Source organism: Leucopleurus acutus, assembly GCF_964270905.1.
Source record: "Leucopleurus acutus genome assembly, chromosome: 2".
Lineage (NCBI taxonomy): Eukaryota > Metazoa > Chordata > Mammalia > Artiodactyla > Delphinidae > Leucopleurus > Leucopleurus acutus.
The window spans coordinates 54379929-54400777 of record NC_139143.1 but is presented as its reverse complement, the minus strand read 5'-3'; the positions used below and the strand labels follow the sequence as shown (position 1 = coordinate 54400777).

Below are 20849 nucleotides of genomic sequence, written 5' to 3'. Positions count from 1 at the left end.
CTGGGTGCTCTAGCAGCTCGGGGTCCTCTTCCAGCACCCACTCTGGCAGCGTGCAGCCTTTGTGAGGATATTCATGTGACATCCAGGAGAGGCAGTACTGTCAGCGTGCAGAGTCCTGCACAAAGCGTGGTGGACACTCCATACATCTCTCTCGTTAGTGAAATCTTGCCGATATGCTTGAGTTTAACCCTTGGTATCTGCAGTTGAGTTTGAACATTTATTATGAATAGCACAGGTCACATGTCCCCCATCTTATTCCTTGTACATATAAAGGTGTTTGTTCATCATTCATTTTCAAAAAGTTTTATGATCTTAGCATTTTTTACAAGTGTTGAAAATGTATTTTTTCCTCTCCCCACATCTAATCACCCATCATCCAAAGAGATTGGAGAGAATTTTGGAGCCTTAGGGGAAGAGGTGCCTCATTGGAAGGTCAGAGATGCTTAATGTTGTGCTAGAATTAATCTTTGCAAAGCAGAATGACCTCATGGAATTGTACCAATGGAAGAACCTTTAGTCTTTGAACAATTTAGTTCTAAGTTAGAGACTCTCAGTTAACGGGCTAAGGACCACTAATTCACAGCCTTCAAAGGTCTACCTTGTAATTCATGGAGAAGTAAGACAGTAGCATTATTTTCTCTTCTGTGAATCGTGGTCAGTTTAGCTTTTTTTCCCAAAGCCCCAGTAGTGCTTGGAGGTCCAAGAAAGGAAGTGACATGGAAAATGGGGCAAGAGATGGTGGGGTGGAAATGAGACAGAACAAAGATATGCTTTAGGTCTTGGAATTTGAGCTTGTAATTCCCAAAATTATTTAATAAAAAAAAATCAAACCCATCTTCATTGTTTCTGTTATTTTATATAGCCAGTGCTTGTTTGGGTTTGGGCCTGTCTGCTAGTTTCTTTACGTTCCCTTCCTTCTTGCATCTTACAACTTCCTTCCTTGCTGTCTGTTAATGGTAAACAGTCATTGTCTGAGAAAGTCTTTATTTTGCCCTCACTCTTGGAATTATATTAGATGGGTATGGAGTTCAAGGATTACTGTTACTTTCACTCAGCACTTTGAAGATATTATTCCATGTCTTCTGACTTCTGTTGTTGCTTTTGAGATGTCTGTTGAATTCTGTTCCTTTGCATTATGCCCCCTGCCCTGTTGCTTTTAAGAACTTCTTTTGTCTTTGATGTACCACTGTGCAGGTTAAGTGGGGATTTAGTCTTATTTATCCTATTCAAGATGTGGTTCCTGGATCTGAGGATTCATGTGATTCATTAGTTCTGGAATCTCCTCAGCCACTGTCTCTTCAGATGTGGTCCCTTTTCCATTCTCTCATTTGTCCTCTTTTGGAATTCTCCCTGCATACATGCAGGCGTTTCTTATTCCATTCTCTGTGTCTGTTACCCTCTCTTATTATTCATGTCTTTATATTTTGATGCTGGTCTCTGAGGATTTTCTTCAGACATATCATCTAGTTCACAGTTTTTCTCTTCCACATTTATTTAATCCTTCCACTGAGTTTTTAAATTTAAGTCACTACCTTTTTCACTCTAGAAGTGAAATTGTTTTTGCAAATTATCTTCCTGTCCTTTCGTCAGAGCATCTCGCTCTTAACTCCCATTTTCAGTTTCTTCTTGTACGTCTTTAATGTTTTTCAACATACTTGTTTTATAGCTTGGCTCATGGTAGATACTCAGATATTTGTTGAATGAATGAATGAATAAATTATTACTTTTTTTCTGACAGTTCTTGTAATCTAAAGTTCTCAGGAGCCTAGATTTGCTGTTTTGTTATGCCGGTTGACTCTCTCTTTGGGTGGGTTATTTCCTTGTGTGTATTTTGTAACTTTGTATTGTGAGCTCATCTTTATCAGGGAATTCTCTGCAGCCTATGTTGAAGGTGTACTCCTCCAGGAAGTTTGTTGTTGTTGCTGTTGTTTTTTAAATGCTAGTTTCTTCAGAAGGATCACTGGCCTGAGAGTTCCTAGGTCCTAGATCAGCTAAGTAATAGCAGATCTGAGTGAGGTGCTGGCTAAAATCACACATGATCAGGGGAGACATTTTTCTCCTACCCAAGCTCAGGCCAACAGGTAAGTTTCACTGCTGTCTTCCTATGTCAGTAAGAAGATTTTTCTTTTAGCCCATCTTTTTACTAAGGGTACAGCCCTCTGAGGATCCTGGCTCTTTGTAAAGGATGTCAGTACTCACTGCCCACCTTACATAGACAGAAGCCCTCATCTTTGGATCCTTTGTACGTGTTGAAACCCACGTGCCTAGTTTGCCAGGGTTGGTACCTCCACTCCCCATCCAGAGCAGAATTAGTTTGCATGTTCTGGTTTTCAGTGCACTTTTCATCTCTGGCCTGCAGGGACTTTTCTTACTGTCTTGTAAGCCCAACTTTAAAAAGAATTTGTAATGTTTCTCATCTAGTTGTTTTATAGTGAAGGAGTTTAGGTTATTTTAGTTCACTAGATTGTTAGAAAAGAAGTCTTCCTTCTTGGTTTCTTGTCCAGCGCAGTGCCAGCCTCCTTCTTCTGCCTCCTGGATTTTATTTTATGGTGGGAAGTGATAGGGGTGTGGCCACGACAATTTGACCCTGCCAAAGTGGTACAGAACTCTCAAAAAATGGAGAACCATTGACCCAGAAAGACCTCAGATTAATATGGCCTTTCATTCAGCTAAGCAATCTGTGTGTTCTTCGAGGTTGGGAATAATCTATTGGGACAAGATGTTTACTGTGATCTGTTAGAAACTTTGTAGCAAATGTTTCCCTAAAATAATAATGACAGGGTACACAAGACCGAGAAAACATCAAGGATTCAATTAACCCAAAAATATTTGCTTAATCATGGATTCCAGATTTGTAAGAGCCTGAATGCCTGGCATTATGTTTTCTGCAGACTGTTTCTGGGGTCGGACATTATCACCAGTAGCACTCCCACCAAAGAACAGCCCAAGTCCACTGCCAGCGGGAGCTCTGGTGAGAGCATGGACTCTGTCAGTGTGTCATCCTGTGAGTCAAATCACTCAGAGGCGGAGGAGGGCTCCATCACTCCCATGGACACACCTGATGAGGCTCAAAAAAAGGTATATACTTAACCCTTTTCCGTACTTCCTAATGCGGGCACCTGACCTAGTGTTTGCCACACGAGGGGTGTCTGTTTTCCAGTTGATCACTCTACAGCATCTTGCAAGTCATGTTTTTAAGAGGTGTTAAAAGCAGAGTTCAACCTGGGGACTCATTCCTTATAGAAACATGTCTAGAAGCGACATTCATTGAGGCTTTGAAATATTGTTCCATTCCCACATCCAGAGGCAACTGAAGGACTGTGACTTGTAACATGAGCTACACTTTATTCAGGAGATGGAGAATTTTCTTGGAGCAAAAAGTCAAGAGCCAAAGATGTGTCAGTCTCTCGGTGTCATACCTTGTCTCAGCCAAGGTTTCACCACAATAATGGCGCAGGGCAAACCACTCCAAAACTTAGTGACCTCAAACAGCAACCATTTATCCTCTGTCCTGCATCTGCAGGTTGGATTGCGCTTGGCCCTAGGCCATGGGTTTGGTCCAGGTCTGCTCTACCTGCCTCTCGTTATTTTTGGAGTTAGGAGCCACCCAGGGCATGCTCTTATCGCGCTACATTGGATAAGCAAGAGGGCAGTCCCCGTCCTGCAAGCACGTAACAAGGCTTCAGTTGGGTTCTGTCTCCCAAAATTTGTTGTCCAAAGCAAATCATGTGGCCAAATCCCACATAAATGAATGAGGTGGGGAACTACATGCCACTTCTCATGGGAGGAACTGTGGAGTCTCAGGGCAAAGGGCACGGATGCAGGGGAGGTTGAGGAATTGGTAATAAGGGTATAATCTACTGTGTCCTCCAAAAGGGAAAGTGATGAGAGGTGATAAAGGAATTCCCAGAGAGAGTTTTTATTCTCCATAGCTGCATAAATAAGTGAAAAGGAAACAAAAGATCCACCTTCATCCTCTACACACCTGTTTCAGTCTGTTGGTCAAGGAGCTTGGGTCAGAGATGTCAACTTTGATGTGACTATAGGACCTGCACCATTTGGGGGAGGATCTTGGCTGTGGCCAGACCTGCTGTGTAAGTGACTTGTGGCCCCTTAGCTTATGCTTAGGCCAGTGAGGTAGGGTGTTGGTAACAATTCCTTCCTTTCATTTGTATCTGCCATTCTGCAAGGGGATGTGTGTGCTGTTTCACATTGCGTTCTAAGCACCAGCAGCAACCTGGGAACCCTCAGGTGGCCTTGTCACAAACTAGCCAATCCAGGAAGGGCTCATTAGACCTGAGATGACTCAGATGCTGCCCTAGTGGGATTTCTCACCTTTTTGCTTTGAAATCTGGAGGCACATCTTTAATGCTCCAAATATTGAAGGAAAGCTCTGCGAACACCCAGGGACTGGCTGTTCTCTCAGGCATATCTCCTTAATCAGGGATGGAATCATTCTCCGTGACTTGACACTCAGCATTGACTTTGTCAAAATCTGGAGTGAGGCCCCATCATTCACCTTTTGACAGGTTCTGAAGCTTTTTAGGCCCCATTTCTGATGATGGACATTGTACAACAGTGACAACTAAGCTATTGCCCACATCTTTGTGGGATTTCTCCCTGTCCAGGAAGGAGGTAGAATCACATTTGCATCTGTTGATGCAGTGGACGTTCACACAGGTCCGGGTCATCCCTTTTAAAGCTATGCAGAAGCCCTGCGTGTGTCCTGTGCACACCCCTTGCTGCATCCTTTTTGTCTCCCCCCTTATGACACTGGCTCTTCAGTTTCTTGCGCAAGTCATGAATTTTAATTGTTTGGATGAACGGTTTTCAGAGTCACAAATTTCTGTGGGTTTAAAAATGAGTAATTGAATTGGACGCAAGTAGTTGCTGGGCTGCAGAAGCCCCGAATGTTAACTGGAGAGGCCTCAGTTCTGCTCAGTGCTTGGCTGGCCCCAGAGACCTTCACAGCTCCTCCCTACCCTGAGGTCCTGCATCCCTCCCCGCCCACCCTGCCTTTCCCACTGGCCACACTGTGAGGTCCCTCTTTTGAGTAAAGTGTAATTTGCATTCCTTTTTCTTCATTCCCCTGATCGTGGTTTCTAAACATTTATTTCACACTTGCTCCACACTACTTAAATTCCCAGTAAGAATTTGGGCTCAAGAGGTGGTCTGTTTAATGGTGCTATATAACCCAGGCATCTTCAAGACTTTATCTTAAATGTCATTAAAATCATGGGAAAAAATCTAACAAAAGAAAAAGGATTTATGTGGAGGAAAGGGAAGGGGAAAAAATTGAACCAGTATTTGGAAAGGGGACCCTCTTGGCTACTGTGTAGTACACCTGCAAGCAAAGTCAGGCTGTTAAAATTATCCACCACCAGTTAGCCCTCAAATTGAGCCACTAAGTTGATTCACTTGGGAAGCTAAGAAAAAAAAAAAAGTAACTAAACAATGTTATGATAAAGCCTCAGTTAGACTCCTGCATTACTAGAGCTGTCACATCATCTTGCTGGCTCTAATAAACTAATGATGCAGTCGAATTGAATGTATGGTTATTTGATGTACAGTTATGCCACAGGAAAGGGAAGTCATAGGAAATAAAATAGAGGAGACTCCATTTTACTTGGAAGCCAGAGAATCAGAAAGCTACATTTCTGTACTTTGTTTCCATGGGAAGGTAGATGGGTATGAAAGAAATTAGTAAGTTATTTACTTTTTAAATGACTTCCAGATTATTTTATTGGATTAATGTGGTATAATTTAGCTCAGCTCATTTTGAGAAATTATTTGTAAGTTTCTATAAAAAGAATTGCCATTTCAAATGATTCAATTAATGACATTTTTTTGGACCACCACCTAATGAGTTGGGGGCATCCTATTTCTTTGGTATTTGGTGTTGCACATATAAGAACCCTGTCGTTAATCAGAAAAACACATTAACTCTAGTACCTCATTCTTTAATTATCCTTGGTATACAACATGAAAATGTGTACAGTTGGTTCTGGAAGCAAATGTGGTTAAGTGGTGGAGCCTCTCATAGGCTGTGTTCCCTTGGGCAAGTCACTCTCTTTCTCTGAATCGTGTTTCCCTCATATTTCTAATGCTCTGAATTTTGTTCACAAGATAGTTGGGAGACCAAAATGAGGTAAGATGTCTGAAAGCTCATCACAAACCTCACAGCCTCACAGTGCTGAGCATCCCTGGGGCAGTGGTGCGCTGTGTTCAGTCACCACATTCTCACCGACTACACCCTTGCTGCACCCTTGCTCTGCGAACCTGGCCATGGAAGTCAGGAAACTTGAGAGCACAGCCTGACGGTGCTGTCAACAGCTGTGGCCTCAGGTTCCTCAGCAGTAGAGAGGGATTGGGGCCAGGCCATCTCCAGGTGCCTTTCCAGGGCTCATGTTCCCTGCAGAGCTGGATAATCTGTGGTCCTCATCTTAGAGACTTCTAAAAATATAGCCATTTCTCTCCTGCTCCAAAATCTGACGGTGAAATGGAATCACAGTAGAAAGGATCTCTGGGGGCAGGTCAAGCGTCCTTCCTGCTCGAGGCAGTAGGACTGGGCTTTCTGCCCGGTGAGCTTCGGGGTTCCTTCACAAGCCCATATTGCCTCTAGTTTCTGGTATTTGCTGCCACCTGCTGGTTACCCTCCTTCAGAGCAGCTAAAAGCTCTGGAAATGAGAGGACCACCTTGCCTCCCGTGATGCAGAGTGATTCTGCTGAGCACTGAGTCACTGACAGGCATCTGCCATGGGGGTGCTTCCACCAGAAATAAGACACACGTGTGCTGTGGGCCGCTGTGGAGGAAATAACGGAAGTTTATTAGTCTCAACCTCGACCTCTGCTTTGAAACTTGGGAAGCACACTGTTGGCCAGGGTTCCTAACAGTTCTGTTTCCTTCTGGGCTGTGTTTACCCTTCCAGCTCTCCGAGTCCTCTTCCTCATGTTCCTCCATCCACTCTATGGACACAGCTTCCTCAGGGATGTCGTCCTTGATGAACCCCCTCTCCTCCCCTCCGCCCTGCAACAACAACCCGAAAATCCACAAGCGCTCTGTCTCTGTGACATCCATTACCTCGACAGTGCTGCCCCCCGTTTACAACCAACAGAACGAAGACACCTGCATAATCCGCATCAGCATAGAGGACAACAATGGCAACATGTACAAGAGCATCATGGTAAGGCTCTCAGACTGACATCCGAGTACTCACGTGCCGTGTCAGCACATATACGTGCGTTCACACAAAATGAGTATGTGCCCCGTGCATCAATGCCAAAATCTCCCTGGATATAGACTAATGATGTATAAAATCTGCATATCAGCAGTGCGTATAGGATATAATTTTTACGTCTTAAAAGTTGCTAAACCTTATTCATCCGGGTCAGTATCACCCTCTTCAAAACTCTCGGTTGAGATGACTACATAAATGCATCCCAGGGAAGATGCCACTGCTGCACGCCTCCTTGCAGGTCTTCCTGGGGATTAATGTGTCTGCGTTTATCACTGAATTGCTGTGCATTCTTAGCAATCTCCTCGGTGGTGGCAAAGTTTTCTCCTTTAGTCACTTGGACTCAGACTTAGTAAAGTGGGTGATCAAGCTGGACATACAGTTTGCGTCCACGAGGAGCTATGCTTATAAATAAGGCACCTTCTTGAGCTTCCTATAAAAACTCTGAGCACAGTCCCAAAAATGTGTTGAATAATGGCAGTCTTTTTGGAATACGTACAGAGCCTCTCCTGGTAATAACGTTGGGTGTGTAAGGTCTGGTGTGTTTATTACAAGAATAGACTCCTTATCTTAAAGGATGTATCATGTATTGAAAAGCAGACTCTCCTTTGCAGTAAAGCCCCACAGTAAAATATAAATCTCGCATCTCTCCGCATCTTCATGACTTGCCTTCTTCGAGCCACACTGACTGCTTATAAGCTCAGCTTTGAATATGATGTAAGTGATATGGAGTCACTGTCTTTTAACATCTGAAGAAAAGCTTTACTAAAGCATTCACTGAATCAACAAAGTATTTCTTGAACATTAGTTGTGTACTAGTCATTGGACCAGGCTTTGGGAACAGGGAGATGAATGAGACATTTCTGTCTTTGAGGAACTTATAATCGAAAAGGAGATCATAAAGCATTTTCCAAAACGTATTAAATACTTTAATAGAGGTCAGATCAGATTGTAAAGGGCCTGCGGGCCTCATGAAGGAGTTTGTGGTAATCTTGCAGTAGAGTCTTATGGCAGGCTTTTAGGTGGCGATCAGATTTGTTCTTTAGAGAAGTAGCTGGCATTGTGGAGACCTGATTCAGAAGTGCAGGGGGAGTAGATTGGAGGTGGCGGAGCGAGTTAGAAGCTGCCGTTCTATTCCATGTAGCACGTGTTAAGGGTTTGAATGATGGTCACGTGGCTGGAGATGGTATGGATTTTTGCAAGATTTTTCTAAGTTAGAATTATGGAGTTCATCCATTTAGTTATGAACTTTTTTGTTACTGTTCTGGGGGAGAAGAGGGAAGAGGGAGGACGAAAGGTTGTCCAGGCAGCCGGATGGTTGGTGGTCCCGTCCAGTGCAGTGTAACTACTGGAGCAGGGGGTTTGGGGTGCACTTAATCCAAGGTCACCACAGGACATCCAAATGGCATCAGCTAGTAGATGGTGAGAAACACAGGTTGGTGCAAGGCTGGTGGTGCTGGGGTCTAACGCTGGGAGTTGTCCAGCTCCACCGGCTGGATGCGGTCACGCAGCGAGTGAGGAAGGGCTGAGGCGGAACCCACGTGGTAGTGAGGGAGGGGTGATAAGGGAGTGTCCGAGAGGAAGGGGCGCCGCCAGGCAGCTGAGGTCATCAGTCGTATTATTGTATTTTCAGGGTGGTTTACTCACATGGCTTCTCTCACATATGCCAACCAGGGGAGTTAAGTGCCAGCTGGGTAACTACGGTGTCTCTGAACTAAAAGGAACCGAGAGCTGAACACGCAGCGATGTGGATGAATCTCTGAAACACCATGTTGAGCCAAAGAAATCAGATATCCCGCATCCTGCTGGAGTCTGATCTTTCAAAAGCAGGCCCAACCCGTGGCGTTAGAGAACTAAGCTCCGCGGAGGGCACAGGGGATGTTTCGCATTCCTGTTTAAGGTGTATGAGGGTGACACCCAAGCACCGTTCAGTATCGTAATCACCAGCCACAGGTGGTGGCCGAGCATTTGAAATGGGCAAAGTCCAAACTGAGATATGCTGTAAGTGTGAAATACACACCAGGTATTTGAAGGCTTGGTACAAAAAAAATAACAATAATGAGAACGTAAAATATCTTACTAACAATTTTGTATTGATTTTATGCTGATACAATATTTTGCACATATTGGGTTAAGTAAAATATTAAAATTTCCCTTTTGAAAAAAATTTAAATGTGGCTACTAGGTATTTAAACTCACGGATGAGGGACTTCCCTGGCGGTCCAGTGGTTAAGACTTTGCCTTCCAACGCAGGGGGTGTGGGTTCGATCCCTGGTCGGGGAGCTGAGATCCCACGTGCCTCGCGGCCAGAAAAAAACATAAAACAGAAGCAATATTGTAACAAATTCAATAAAGACTTTAAAAATGGTCCACATTAAAAAAAAATAAATTAAAATAAAATAAATAAATTAAATTACAGATGAGACTCGAACTATATGTATCTATTGGCCAGTGCTGGTTCAGGATATCAGCGTAAGGCTGCATGGCTGAGCTGTTAGTATTGTCTGTGATCATCATTTCCCCGCAGTAGCGTTTATGGTACAAAGTGACAGACTCTCAAGGAAAGCCCTCGGCCAGCCCATCCTTGTTTGGACACACCTGGGGAGGTTTAAGGTAAAACAAGCGTAGCCTGGTTTTCTCCTTAGGTAGGTTTAAAGCTGATAACTTAACATTAACCACCTTAACCCAACAACTATCCCCCAAGTTCGTGTCCTTTCTCCCCTGGCTTTTTATGCTCCTGGACCAGTTTGATCCAGCTGCAGGAGTACTTCCTTTAGACTATAAAAAGTTTATTTTTCTCCTTTAGAATTTTGTATGCATCTCTTTCTCCCTTGTGGAAGGAGGTGCCAGATGTTTTGGTAACAGACCCTTGAGCACGGTCTTTGTCACTTATAGGGACCCCATTGTAATGCATATTGTTTACTGAATCACAGATACAGCTGCTGCCCCAGATTGGAGGGAGGCCTGTGGGCCCAGACATCCTTGGGCTCACAATAACAGTTTCTTGGAAAAAATCAGACTACTATGTCGTCATCTCTTCTTTTTTTTGGCTGTCTCTCTCCTCTTACCTCTTGGTGAGAACAGCTTTTTTTTTTTTTTTTTCTTTTGTGATACACGGGCCTCTCACCGCTGAGGCCTCTCCCGTTGCAGAGCACAGGCTCCGGACGCGCAGGCCCAGCGGCCATGGCTCACGGGCCCAGCCGCTCTGCGGCATGTGGGATCCTCCCGGACCGGGGCACGAACCCGTGTCCCCTGCATCGGCAGGCGGACTCTCAACCACCGCACCACCAGGGAAGCCCAGCTTTTATTTTTAAGTAAGAATAATGTGTGTTTCATTTTGCTTTCTTTCAAATTTAAAGAAATCACCCAAGGGATAGTACATAAGTCAGCCCCCTTTTCCTGTTGCTCTGAGCACCCTGAGAATAGCTGGCTGATGGGCAGAGATGAAGGGGAGAATTGGGGTGAGAGGAGGCTTAACTTGCACTTTAAAAAATGTTAGATTTATTATTTTTAAACACTTAGAAGCTCATTTTTATTGAAGCGTAATGTACATGTAATTACATACATAGATCTGAAGTGTTCAGTTCTTTGGGTTTTTATAACTATAAACATATGTATGTATACATATAGTTACATATGTATACTTCTGTTATATAACCACCACCCCAAGTCTAGATAAATAACATTTTTTATCCGCCCCGTCCAAAATTCCCTTATGCCCCTTCAATCCTGCTTTAACCTTAGTTGAAGATAAGGTTAGCTAGTTTTCTAACCCCACAGGTTAATTTGGCCTGTTTTTGAAACAACAGACTCCTGCAGCGTGTCATCTTCTGCGTCTGCTTTCTCTGGCTCACCCGTGATGTTTGTGAGATGCATCACGTTGTTGCATGTTTCAGTTCTCAGCTCCCTCTAGCTGCTGAGTTGTGCTCTTATCGTGAACGCACTACACTGTCTTTATCCTCCCCTGTTCTCCTATTGATGGAGATGCAGGTTGATTCCACTCCGGGGCTGTTATGACTAAATCTGCTATGAATGTTTGTGTACAAGTCCTTTCGTGGACATAATGCTTTTATTTTTCTTGGTAGATACCTAGGGGTGGGATTCCTGGGTTGTAGAGCCACTTGTGCTTTTTGAAATGGTCAGGGTGCAGAACCGTGGCCGTTCTGACCCACAGGTTGTAACCAGTGCTCAACAGGTGAGGATAATTTTGGCCCAGGACTGCAAACGCTGTGCATTTTGCACAATTCCCTCATATATATTCTTCCACCACTGGAACTGGCAAGGCACCCAGTCTCTCTGTTTTGATGGGGTAAGACACTGTGGCTCTGAGAGAGCAGGTGACCGAGAGAAAGGATGACCTGTTGTCTGGGGGTGGAGCCAGGACTGGAACTTAGGAGTGCTGGCTCTTGGTCCTTTTCTCATTCAACCTCCATTTCTCCCAGGAAGGCACAAGACATCAAGAATAGGAAGGTCAGCACACCTCTTCAGGAGACGTGAAGCTAAATGCTTTACACACCCTTTCATTGTCTTTCCAGTTGACGAGCCAGGATAAAACTCCCGCCGTGATCCAGAGGGCGATGTTGAAGCACAATCTGGACTCGGACCCGGCTGAGGGGTACGAGCTGGTACAGGTCATCTCGGAGGACAAAGGTAGGCACGTGTTCCTTCTCAAGGCAGATTGCCCCAGTGTGAGAAGACGGAAAGTGGACACAATGTCTTTCCTAAATGGAACCAAGTGAGGGTGGTTGTTTTTTTCGGTACGCGGGCCTCTCACTGTTGTGGCCTCTCCCGTTGCGGAGCACAGGCTCCGGACGCGCAGGCTCGGCGGCCATGGCTCACGGGCCCAGCCGCTCCGCGGCATGTGGGATCTTCCCAGACCGGGGCACGAACCCGCGTCCCCTGCATCGGCAGGCGGACTCCCAACCACTGCGCCACCAGGAAAGCCCAAGTGAGGGTTTTTAATCACGCCAGGGCCGCGTTGCCGGGAGCCATATGCCATCACCTCGCTTGTAGAGTCAAGCGTCTCAGGCTGGTCCCCCAGCAACCCTTGTTGCTTTCTGCGGTTTTGCTGAGCGTTCCTCCCGCCCATTCTCTGTAAACTTCTCCTCAAGCCTTCCTGTAGGAAGAGGTCGCTCCCTGTGTCAGGAGTTGGGGGATGGACGGGGTCTGTTGGCTCTTTGCAGACGGCCACGCACCTCCATTAACCAATAGTGTGTGTCCAGAAAGGTCGCAGTTCCTGCGATAATTTCTCATGGTTTCAGTTAACCGCTTATGAGAGTCTGTCCTTCAGTTATCTTTATTCATGATTGATCTTCAAGCGGCAAAAGCTTCCAGCGCCAGGATTGGGAGGTTCTTTACTTCACACTTACTGAGGCAAAGAACTGGTGATTATGAAATGCTCCAGTTTGCCTAGGAGTCCATTAGTTGAAGAAATCCCTTTTATGAAAACTCCAGGCACATAATCCCCCTGCATGTATCGATTTGCTAATCTGAATTGGGGTTGTATTTGTTGAGGGGTAGGAGGCGAGCTGGTAGGTAACTCCTCTATGCCGTGTCACATCCGAGAAGGAGACTCAGGCAGACTGAGTCTCTTTTCCAAGTGCACAAGGAACAGCCAATACTGTTGACTGAGGCCAACCCTGTCTGCTGACAGACCCAGCACAGACCAATGCAAGTGTCTCAAGGGAGGGCTGTTCCCCAACAAGCATTCCCCCTAGAAAGGAAAAGAAGAATTATACAAGGCGGGGATGATGGAAGGGAGCAGTTATTCATACTCCATTTGACCAACAAATCACCCAGGGCTAGATCTCGGGCCCCGACGAGAGTAGGCGAAGTTGGAGTCGTACCTTTTCTTAGCGATGAAAAACTATAGCCTCTGAGAAAATTCTTGGAAGTTTTCTTTCATCCAGCTGAGCCCAAGGTCGTGGGGCAAACCTTTCTCAGTTTCATCTTTTAATGTAGTTCCTGTTAAAAGTCCAAGCCTGAAAAGTGGTCTCCTGGGTTTTACCGTGTCGTCCACAAACCAACACGCCAAGGTGAAGCCAGTGGGTGTGAAGGTCCAGGAGTCCTGGAATGCAGCTGGGGCCCAGCTTCACCAGCTGTGTGGTGGCAGGTGGGCTGCTTGACCTCCCTGGGCCTTGGTCCTTAATTAGTTAAATGGCGACAACACCCTACTGGTTCCTTGTGCATCATGGGTGATTATGACAGGAAATAACGCACCCGAAAGTGTACCGTATTGGAGATATGTTGATATATAGCTGTGAGGTAGGTTGTTACTGACCCAGGAATATGTGGGCAGGAGACTGGGGACACTTGAAGGGAGTTATCCTTTATGGAACATTCGTGCAAAATGTAGCGGAGTCACGCAGAACCTGATTGCATCAGTCGTGCTGTGGAATCTCAGTGGTCGAAGTTAACATAAGGTTGACTTAATCCAGTTCTGCAGGCAGACACCTGTCCTGGTTGCCTCCGTCACTCCACTGCCGCAAAGCAAGACTTGCACATTTTACCTTTTTTATTCCCTGTTGGTTTTTTAAGCTATCCATTACCCCTGAGTGCTAAAGAGTAATAGCTTCTTTTAAAAATAAAAATGAATTCAGATCACTTTGCTCAATAACTTCATATTATGCTTGGAATAATCCTTGTTCAAAAATTGCAGCTATCTATATAGGTGGGAGTCACTGCAGTAGGCAATGGTTTAAATGTTAAGAGATAGATACTGTCTTATTTGGTTGCCCTTTAGTATTAAAATGCAAGTTCTTAAGGAAGCAAGGCCTCAAATGGTGTAACATACTGGTTTGATTTGGGATTAATTAAAAAATATTTTGATTTTCCAAGTAAAGAGTTCTGGAAAACGGTGTAGATTTTCTGCCTTTTTCCCGTGTTATTGGATTCGCTTAGTCTCTGTGAAAAACTGCATATTGAGTGGAAAATGGCCTGCAGGAGGCTGGAAACCCGGGTTTGGGTCCCAGTTCTGCCCCTGACGAGCTGTGCTCTTGGGAATGTCTTTTAACTCCTGTAGGCCTCTGCTTCCTACTGCACTTCCTTCCAGCTAAAACATCCTGCATTTGCGCATTTGGTTCACAGCTTGAATTTCTAAGATTGGATTCGCACTTAGGTTTTTTAACTTGGGATTGGGAAATTGTTGGAACCGATTTGCGGGGAGGGAGTGGTGGTCACTGTCTGGTTCCGTTTGCATTCCAGGGACAAAGGGCCATAGTCCCAGCCGTGTGTCTGAGCAGAATTTCCACCTGCCACGGTCAGTGCTGGGCTGACCTACATGAGCTGACTACCTTCTCTTTCCTCATCTTTTTTAGAACTCGTGATCCCAGACTCAGCAAATGTCTTCTATGCCATGAACAGCCAAGTGAACTTTGACTTCATCTTACGCAAAAAGAATTCTGTGGAAGAGCAAGTAAAACTGCGTAGCCGGACCAGCCTGACGTTGCCCAGGACAGCCAAACGGGGCTGCTGGAGCAACAGACACAGCAAAATCACCCTCTGAAAGGAGAGACCAGTGGCCCCTTGCTTGCCAAAGGCAGGGTGGGGCTGAGAACAGGCCGTGGTGATTGCAGCTACCACCCAGTGTTAGAGGATCATTGGTGAGGTGGACAGATATTTATTGAGTACCTCTGGTGTGCAAGGCACTATGATAGGCGTCGTGGGGAAATCGGAGATGAACTTGACACGAAAAGGATGATTCTCTTTGACCTGAGACCGAAATGCAAAATTACCCACATTTATAAATATATATGTATGTACACATATTTGGTATGTGTGTGTATATATATAAATATGAGGGACTTATGGGATATCCTGGACTATGGAGAAACAAATTTGCACAATGGCCTGGGAAGTCGAGGTCACTTTTTACAGGGAACTAGAAGGAACTGAGAACCTCGTCTCATACCTTCCAAGTAAACGGAATCAACCCTAGGAATACAGAGTGTCCTTTGTGCCAGTATTATAAGCAGTCCAAACTATTTTTATAAAGGGAGAGGATTACTTTCTCGATCAAGTGCCACCAGAAAAGAACAACCGCAGAGGCGGGAACTGCCACAGGCTGAATGAAAGGCCTCCTCGGAAAGGCTTTGGATGAGCCAGTGGCTTTGACCTCTGCTTGCATCGGCCAATTTCTGCTACCCCAGGGAGGGCTAGGAGCAGCTTTGGAGGACTGTCTGAGCCACTGGTCCAGCCGTTGTGACACCTCTGGAGGCAACACAAGCCCATTTTGATTTCTGGCAACTTCATTGTTTGTTTCCCCCCCCCCTAAAGAACATATCACAATCATTCTTGCATATACAGCCATGTTCTTTGGTAACTTATCAGCCAGAAAGGAAAGCACAAAAGGAGGATGACTCATGTGGACTCTGATCTGTCTCGGAATGCCACTACTTCATGGTTTTTTTCTGATTGCCTTTTGCATGTGAAACTACATGTCTGCAGTCTTTTGCCATCTGGATCGCAGTACCTCTATATTACGTGCAATTTGTTCCTCAGGTGTAGAAATTCCTACTGCGATTGACTATAACTGATGATTTTGAGCCTGTGAACGACTTCTGAACAGCGCTTGCTCTGTGATTAGCCCCTCGGAAGATGTTCACTGCTGAGAGCAGTGTCCTGTTTTACTTATTAACTTTTATAGCCTTCCTGTGCCTAGTCATGGGGAAAGAAATGGGGCTCCATATATTATCCAACTCGTTTCTAAAGAGGTACATTCTTCCAGATGGAATCAATAACTTTTTTTTTTTTTTCAGGTTTCCACACTTGGTATCACAGTATCACTGTTAAGTGACACTTTTGTCTCCAGTACCACCATCATCCTCTCCCTTCCAAATCTGAGCTGTGGCTGGGGTTTGAACTACAAAGCCATACGTGGGATGTTGACACGTTTAAGAAGCACTTTCAGAATGTTGTCCTTTTTAAGAAGAAAATTCTCAAAATACCAGGTTTTTATTCCAAAAATAAAGAATGAACCCAGATATGAAGTGCAGATTGTAACGTGGAGCTTTTTTTTTTTTCTCCTATCCTGTAAGACAGCTCCCAAAGGTTATGTGTGATCTATGTTACATAAATAGCCATATGAAATCTGCAAGAAACACCAGGGAAAGGCTAGAGATTTGTGGCGGTGGACCCAAGAACGAGAATGAGCCAGGAAGGCCTCAGATTTCCTTTAGGTCTTTCTAGATCAGACCGCATTGTAAAGACCGACTGGTTTCAACTAGTTGAAAAGCACTTTTTGTTCTGTGTTTGCGAGGCTGGTTCGATTTGTGCTTCTGTGCGTGGAGGAGGGATGGCCAGGGTGCTAGACGTCATGGGGACTGAAGGAAACATAGCCTCAGCCTGAATTTCTTGGTTGGAAGGTCAAAAAGAAAATGTAGAACTGTTGGCCTGGTTTAGGGCGCGGCTACCAAGACATACGTGTTGTGCCCATGTGCTCGCCTTGTGTATTTATACTGTACATGTAGAGTCTAGATTTCTATACTGCAATGTAAAATATATATATATTTTTTTCCTTTTTTAAAAAAGACAATGGAAGTTACAAGTAGATAAAACATAGCCTCATTTATTTAATGCCACTTTAAATGTCTTAAATTTGTTTCCTGGTGGACAGCCGGGTTAATACTTTTAGCTGCTCGCATATGCTTGTCTTTCTGCATCTCCATCATCTGTTTACCTTTCGGTCAAATTAATAAACTGGCTTGGGACTTGGTTGGCATGTGCGGCCAGACCCAAAGGGATTGTATCTGGAGTATTAATCTGGTGGATCTGGGTTCCAGGTATGTCAAGGAGCATTTTGGAAGCCCATGCTGGTTCAGTTGGAGGGAGCAGAGGGAAAGCCAGTGGCACAGTTAGGAGGGACCCTCTCCACTGGTAAGTAAGTGTCATGCGCATTTAGGGGAAAGAATGACGTCTTAGGAGACTGCCATCAGATGTGATGCCTTGCTGGACAGCATTCTTAGGAGTAGTTTGGCTGGGGACACCTTGTATAAAATCAAACTTAGAGTTGGGATCCAAGGCAGTACTTTGCCTTCTTTTTGACAGCCTTTCCTGAGTCTCCTAATTGCTACCATCTGCACAATTCTTGAAACCGTCCACGGTGCTCCGGAAGCCGGGAGGGCCTCTGTGGAAGGAAGGAAACAAGGTCTTCCCAAAAGGCAGCTTCATTCAACAGATGCATGTTGTCATTCCGTCACATTGTTTCCAAAAAAGAAAAGGGATTCCTAAATGGATCCCAATTATCAAGTTTTCTGGGTCCTTGTGGGATAGTGGAGAAAGCCAAGTAGGTGTTTTAATAATCGATAATATGGGCAGGAAAAAAAGGGATTTCTATGTCTGGCACTAGGTGACTATGTTTTCAAGATCATTTGAGAAAATGGGTTCCCTTGTTTTGCCTCCCTGCAGAAGCAGCTTGGTGAGATTTTGCCTGAAGGAATAATGTCTTAAAATTTCCTTCTTTGGAGCCTTTTCAAATTTGCCATGCAGCACGGGACCATCAGAGGCATACAGTGTTTATTTTTAGTGGTATCGAGAAGTTGCCCCGATGTCAACCCTCTTTTTCTACAGGGCTGCCGCAACGGCACCAGTTACAACCTGTATCCACAGTTCCACTATGAAAAGTTATTTCTGTCCTGTTTTGAGTTACCGTTTCCCCTAGGATCTCTGTTAAAATGAAATAATTCTGGAAGGGATTATTAGGCTAGCCTAGACTAAAGTAACAAACCATGAAATCTCAGTAACTTAAGATATGACACGTTGAAAACTGAACTAGGTATTGCAAATCGGGCAGCTCTCCTTAGCGGCTCCAAGGGTCCAGGCAGCTTCCCTCTTGCAACTCCGCCATCTCAGATTTTTCTTTCAACTCCCAGTGATGGTAGAGAAAACCCACAACTCTTCCTGACTGCCTTAGACGAAAGGGACCACAGCACTTCCATTCACAGTCCGTTGGCCAGTCTATGGCTCCAATCTAAACGTAGGGGAGGTGGGGAAACGTAGGAGGGCACCTGGAGTAGACGAGCATTTCTGTCCCCGCACAAAGGAGTTCTGTCTTCTCACTAGGGTGCATGGCTTTGTTCATCTTCCCACATTCTCCGAAAAGTGTTTGGAGGAGATGGCAGTGAGGACTTGAGATGGGGGCTGCACAGAGCAAAGGAAGGGTTGAAGAAAGAGAGGTGCTCAAAGGAGGAGAAAAAACAAGAGTAATTTAATTTTGTTTAGAATTAGCCTTATAGAATTTATTTCTAACATGCGGTCACCACCAATTTACATGCTTCTCATGTGGTCCCTACTTTAAACTAGGAGCTACTTTACAGAGGTAGTGGTATGTCAAATTTTAAAAAATCTAGGAAATTTAAAGTGTTTCCACATAAACTGTGAGATTCAAATAGAAGCCAAATTTAGTTAATTTAAGACTCTGAATTAGAAAACCACCACTTGGTGTGGTTTCTCAACATCTCTACCCAGAAAACTGTGTGGAGGCAATTCACTTATTTAACAGTTTGAGGTATTTAACATTTTCTTAAGGGTTGGAAGGAATCTTACAAATCATGTAGTCCTGGCCCTTGTATTACAGATCCCGAGGCTGAGGCCCAGAGCAGTTACGTCAGTTGCCAAAGGTCAAGGGCAGGGCTCTGAATGACCAAACCCTGCTATGCGGGTGTCACAGTGGACTGGGCTTTCCTGACAGATGCTCCTCTACAGCCTGCTGGAGCTGGACAGGGTGCCTGGGGTCTGTTGGCTCTATCCCCAGCCTTCCAACCATGTGAATTTCCAAAAGCTACATGTGAATTTCCACAGGCTACCTTGGTTAGATGTGCATCTGGTTGGTTCTGTCAAGTCTCCAAGGAGAGATCTGCTGCTGGTCGGAGAACTGCTGCCTGATATCCTGAGCATCATGTCATCTTGCAGATGGGGAGACGGGGCCGTAAGGACCGGGATGGCATTGCGAGTTCACGCCCACCTAGGATGCACGATGAACCCGTGGGGTGGGTGAAAAGCACCAACTGAACGAGGAGTTAAAGGAGCGAACACCAGTGATCAGTATCGAGTACTTCGTCACAGTTTCCTCAAAAGAAATCATTTTTATTCCTACGATTGTCTCAACTCAGAGCAACATTTTGTGCTGCAGTCACAATCTCCCACACAAAGGGTACCGGTAAGTCAAGTTGAAAAAAGAAGAAAAGTAAATGATTTAAACTGTTTCTAGATTGCTCCAGCCGTTTAAAAAAAAAAAAAAAAGATGGGCTGGCCAAAAAGTTCGTTCGGGCTTTTCATACCAGCTCCTGGAAAAAACCCGAACGAACTTTTTGGCCAGCCCAATACCAGGGCACCAGTTTCAAAATGGGAGAAGCATTCTAAATAATACCTTGCCCCCAGATGTCTACTTCTGATGATCCTCGTTTATGTAACATCTGACATCCAAGCCTCCAGCAAGCCAGCGAATTGGTCTAATCAGCTAAAAAAAAAAATTAATATGTGAGATTTCATAGATGAGAAGTAAACAGGGGATGGGGTTGCCGAGCTTCTTTATACATCAGGCTGTGTGTGTATGAGAGAGAGAGCGACAGAAACATTAGATGTTAGTGAGGAAACAAGAAATGAGGCAAACTCTCTCTCTAGAAGCTTTGCATGGTTGCAGTTTGGTGTGGGTGGGATCTGACTGCCTAGCTCTTGACTGCCAGCCCACTTACTATCTTAGGCAAGTCATTTAGCTATTGCTTCATCTAAAAAGTGGGGATTGAAAATAGTTCCTACTTCTGGAGGTTCATGTAGTATATTACATTACACAGCATGTAAAGAAAGCACTTCCCTCTGGTGCTTACTTTAAGAGTTCACTGCTGTTATTCCCAGGAAGCTCGTGGCCTAAGGGTGGGGGGCGTGCTGTCTTCATAGAAGCCCTCCAGCCTCCTTCCCTAATAAGCAATGACACAGGGCAGATGTGACACTCAGACATGGGACTTCAGATGCTTGAACAGCACCCTGGGAAAACTGAGCCTGCTGCTGCTTTGGGGAAAGATTGACTCACAGAGCTGGAGGGCAGCCAGGGCTCCTGCAGCCTGCTCCACAGACCCGCTCCAAAGAGGCTGGGGAGAGGGGAGTGTGGGCCCAGCGCAGCCCTGACCACAGTGCCTCCTGGCGGGGCTGAGGCTGCACAGGGACACACACTGGGCGGACTCGGAAGGAAGCCACTGGCCCGTGTGAAACGGCCCTGAGCTGGAGCATCCCCCTCCCAGAGCCTAAGGTGATTCCTGTCAGGGTCCCCACCTTTTTTGGATTCCTTCTGTGGTCAGGGGGGGACAGGTCTCTCACCAGAAGCTGAGCCCCCATTCCCCTGTTCTCCCAGACCTGTGTCTTTCTTTCCCTGCAGAATGGGGCTCTCTGCTCTGACTCTCCCTCTGCCCAGGGATGACTCACATGCAGGACAGTGAATTGTTGCTGTTCCACAGGCACTGGGGGCCCTGGGCATCCCCCATTATTCCTTTGCATGCTGTCCAGCTCACTGCCACCTCAGCCTCTCCCGTTGTTGCAGGTTTGCAAGGATAAAATAGTCATTTTAAGGGCTTGGGTTGCCACTTCAATTCCAAGCCTCTCCTACTATTTTTTTCCCTCTGGTTC

The 20849-nt window shown here is 45.3% G+C and overlaps 1 protein-coding gene and 1 long non-coding RNA gene across 2 annotated transcripts in view; one reads left to right on the top strand and one right to left on the bottom strand.

Moving 5' to 3' along the window:
• The window catches only part of RGL1 (ral guanine nucleotide dissociation stimulator like 1), a 133372-nt gene extending 118534 nt beyond the window's left edge, over positions 1 to 14838 (top strand). The window contains exons 15-18 of the mRNA XM_082862571.1: positions 2892 to 3078; positions 6930 to 7184; positions 11771 to 11885; positions 14552 to 14838. Coding sequence (XP_082718697.1) covers positions 2892 to 3078; positions 6930 to 7184; positions 11771 to 11885; positions 14552 to 14739 — 745 coding nt within the window. The 3' untranslated portion in view covers positions 14740 to 14838. The remainder of the gene's footprint in view (positions 1 to 2891; positions 3079 to 6929; positions 7185 to 11770; positions 11886 to 14551) is intronic.
• Positions 14839 to 14991: 153 nt separating this feature from the next.
• LOC309976814 lies at positions 14992 to 20703 on the bottom strand. Its single transcript, XR_014327005.1, has 4 exons — positions 20649 to 20703; positions 19600 to 19689; positions 19037 to 19237; positions 14992 to 18371 (listed from the first exon to the last, which is right to left on the bottom strand). It is a non-coding gene; the product is annotated as an uncharacterized lncRNA (long non-coding RNA).
• Positions 20704 to 20849: the final 146 nt, after the last annotated feature.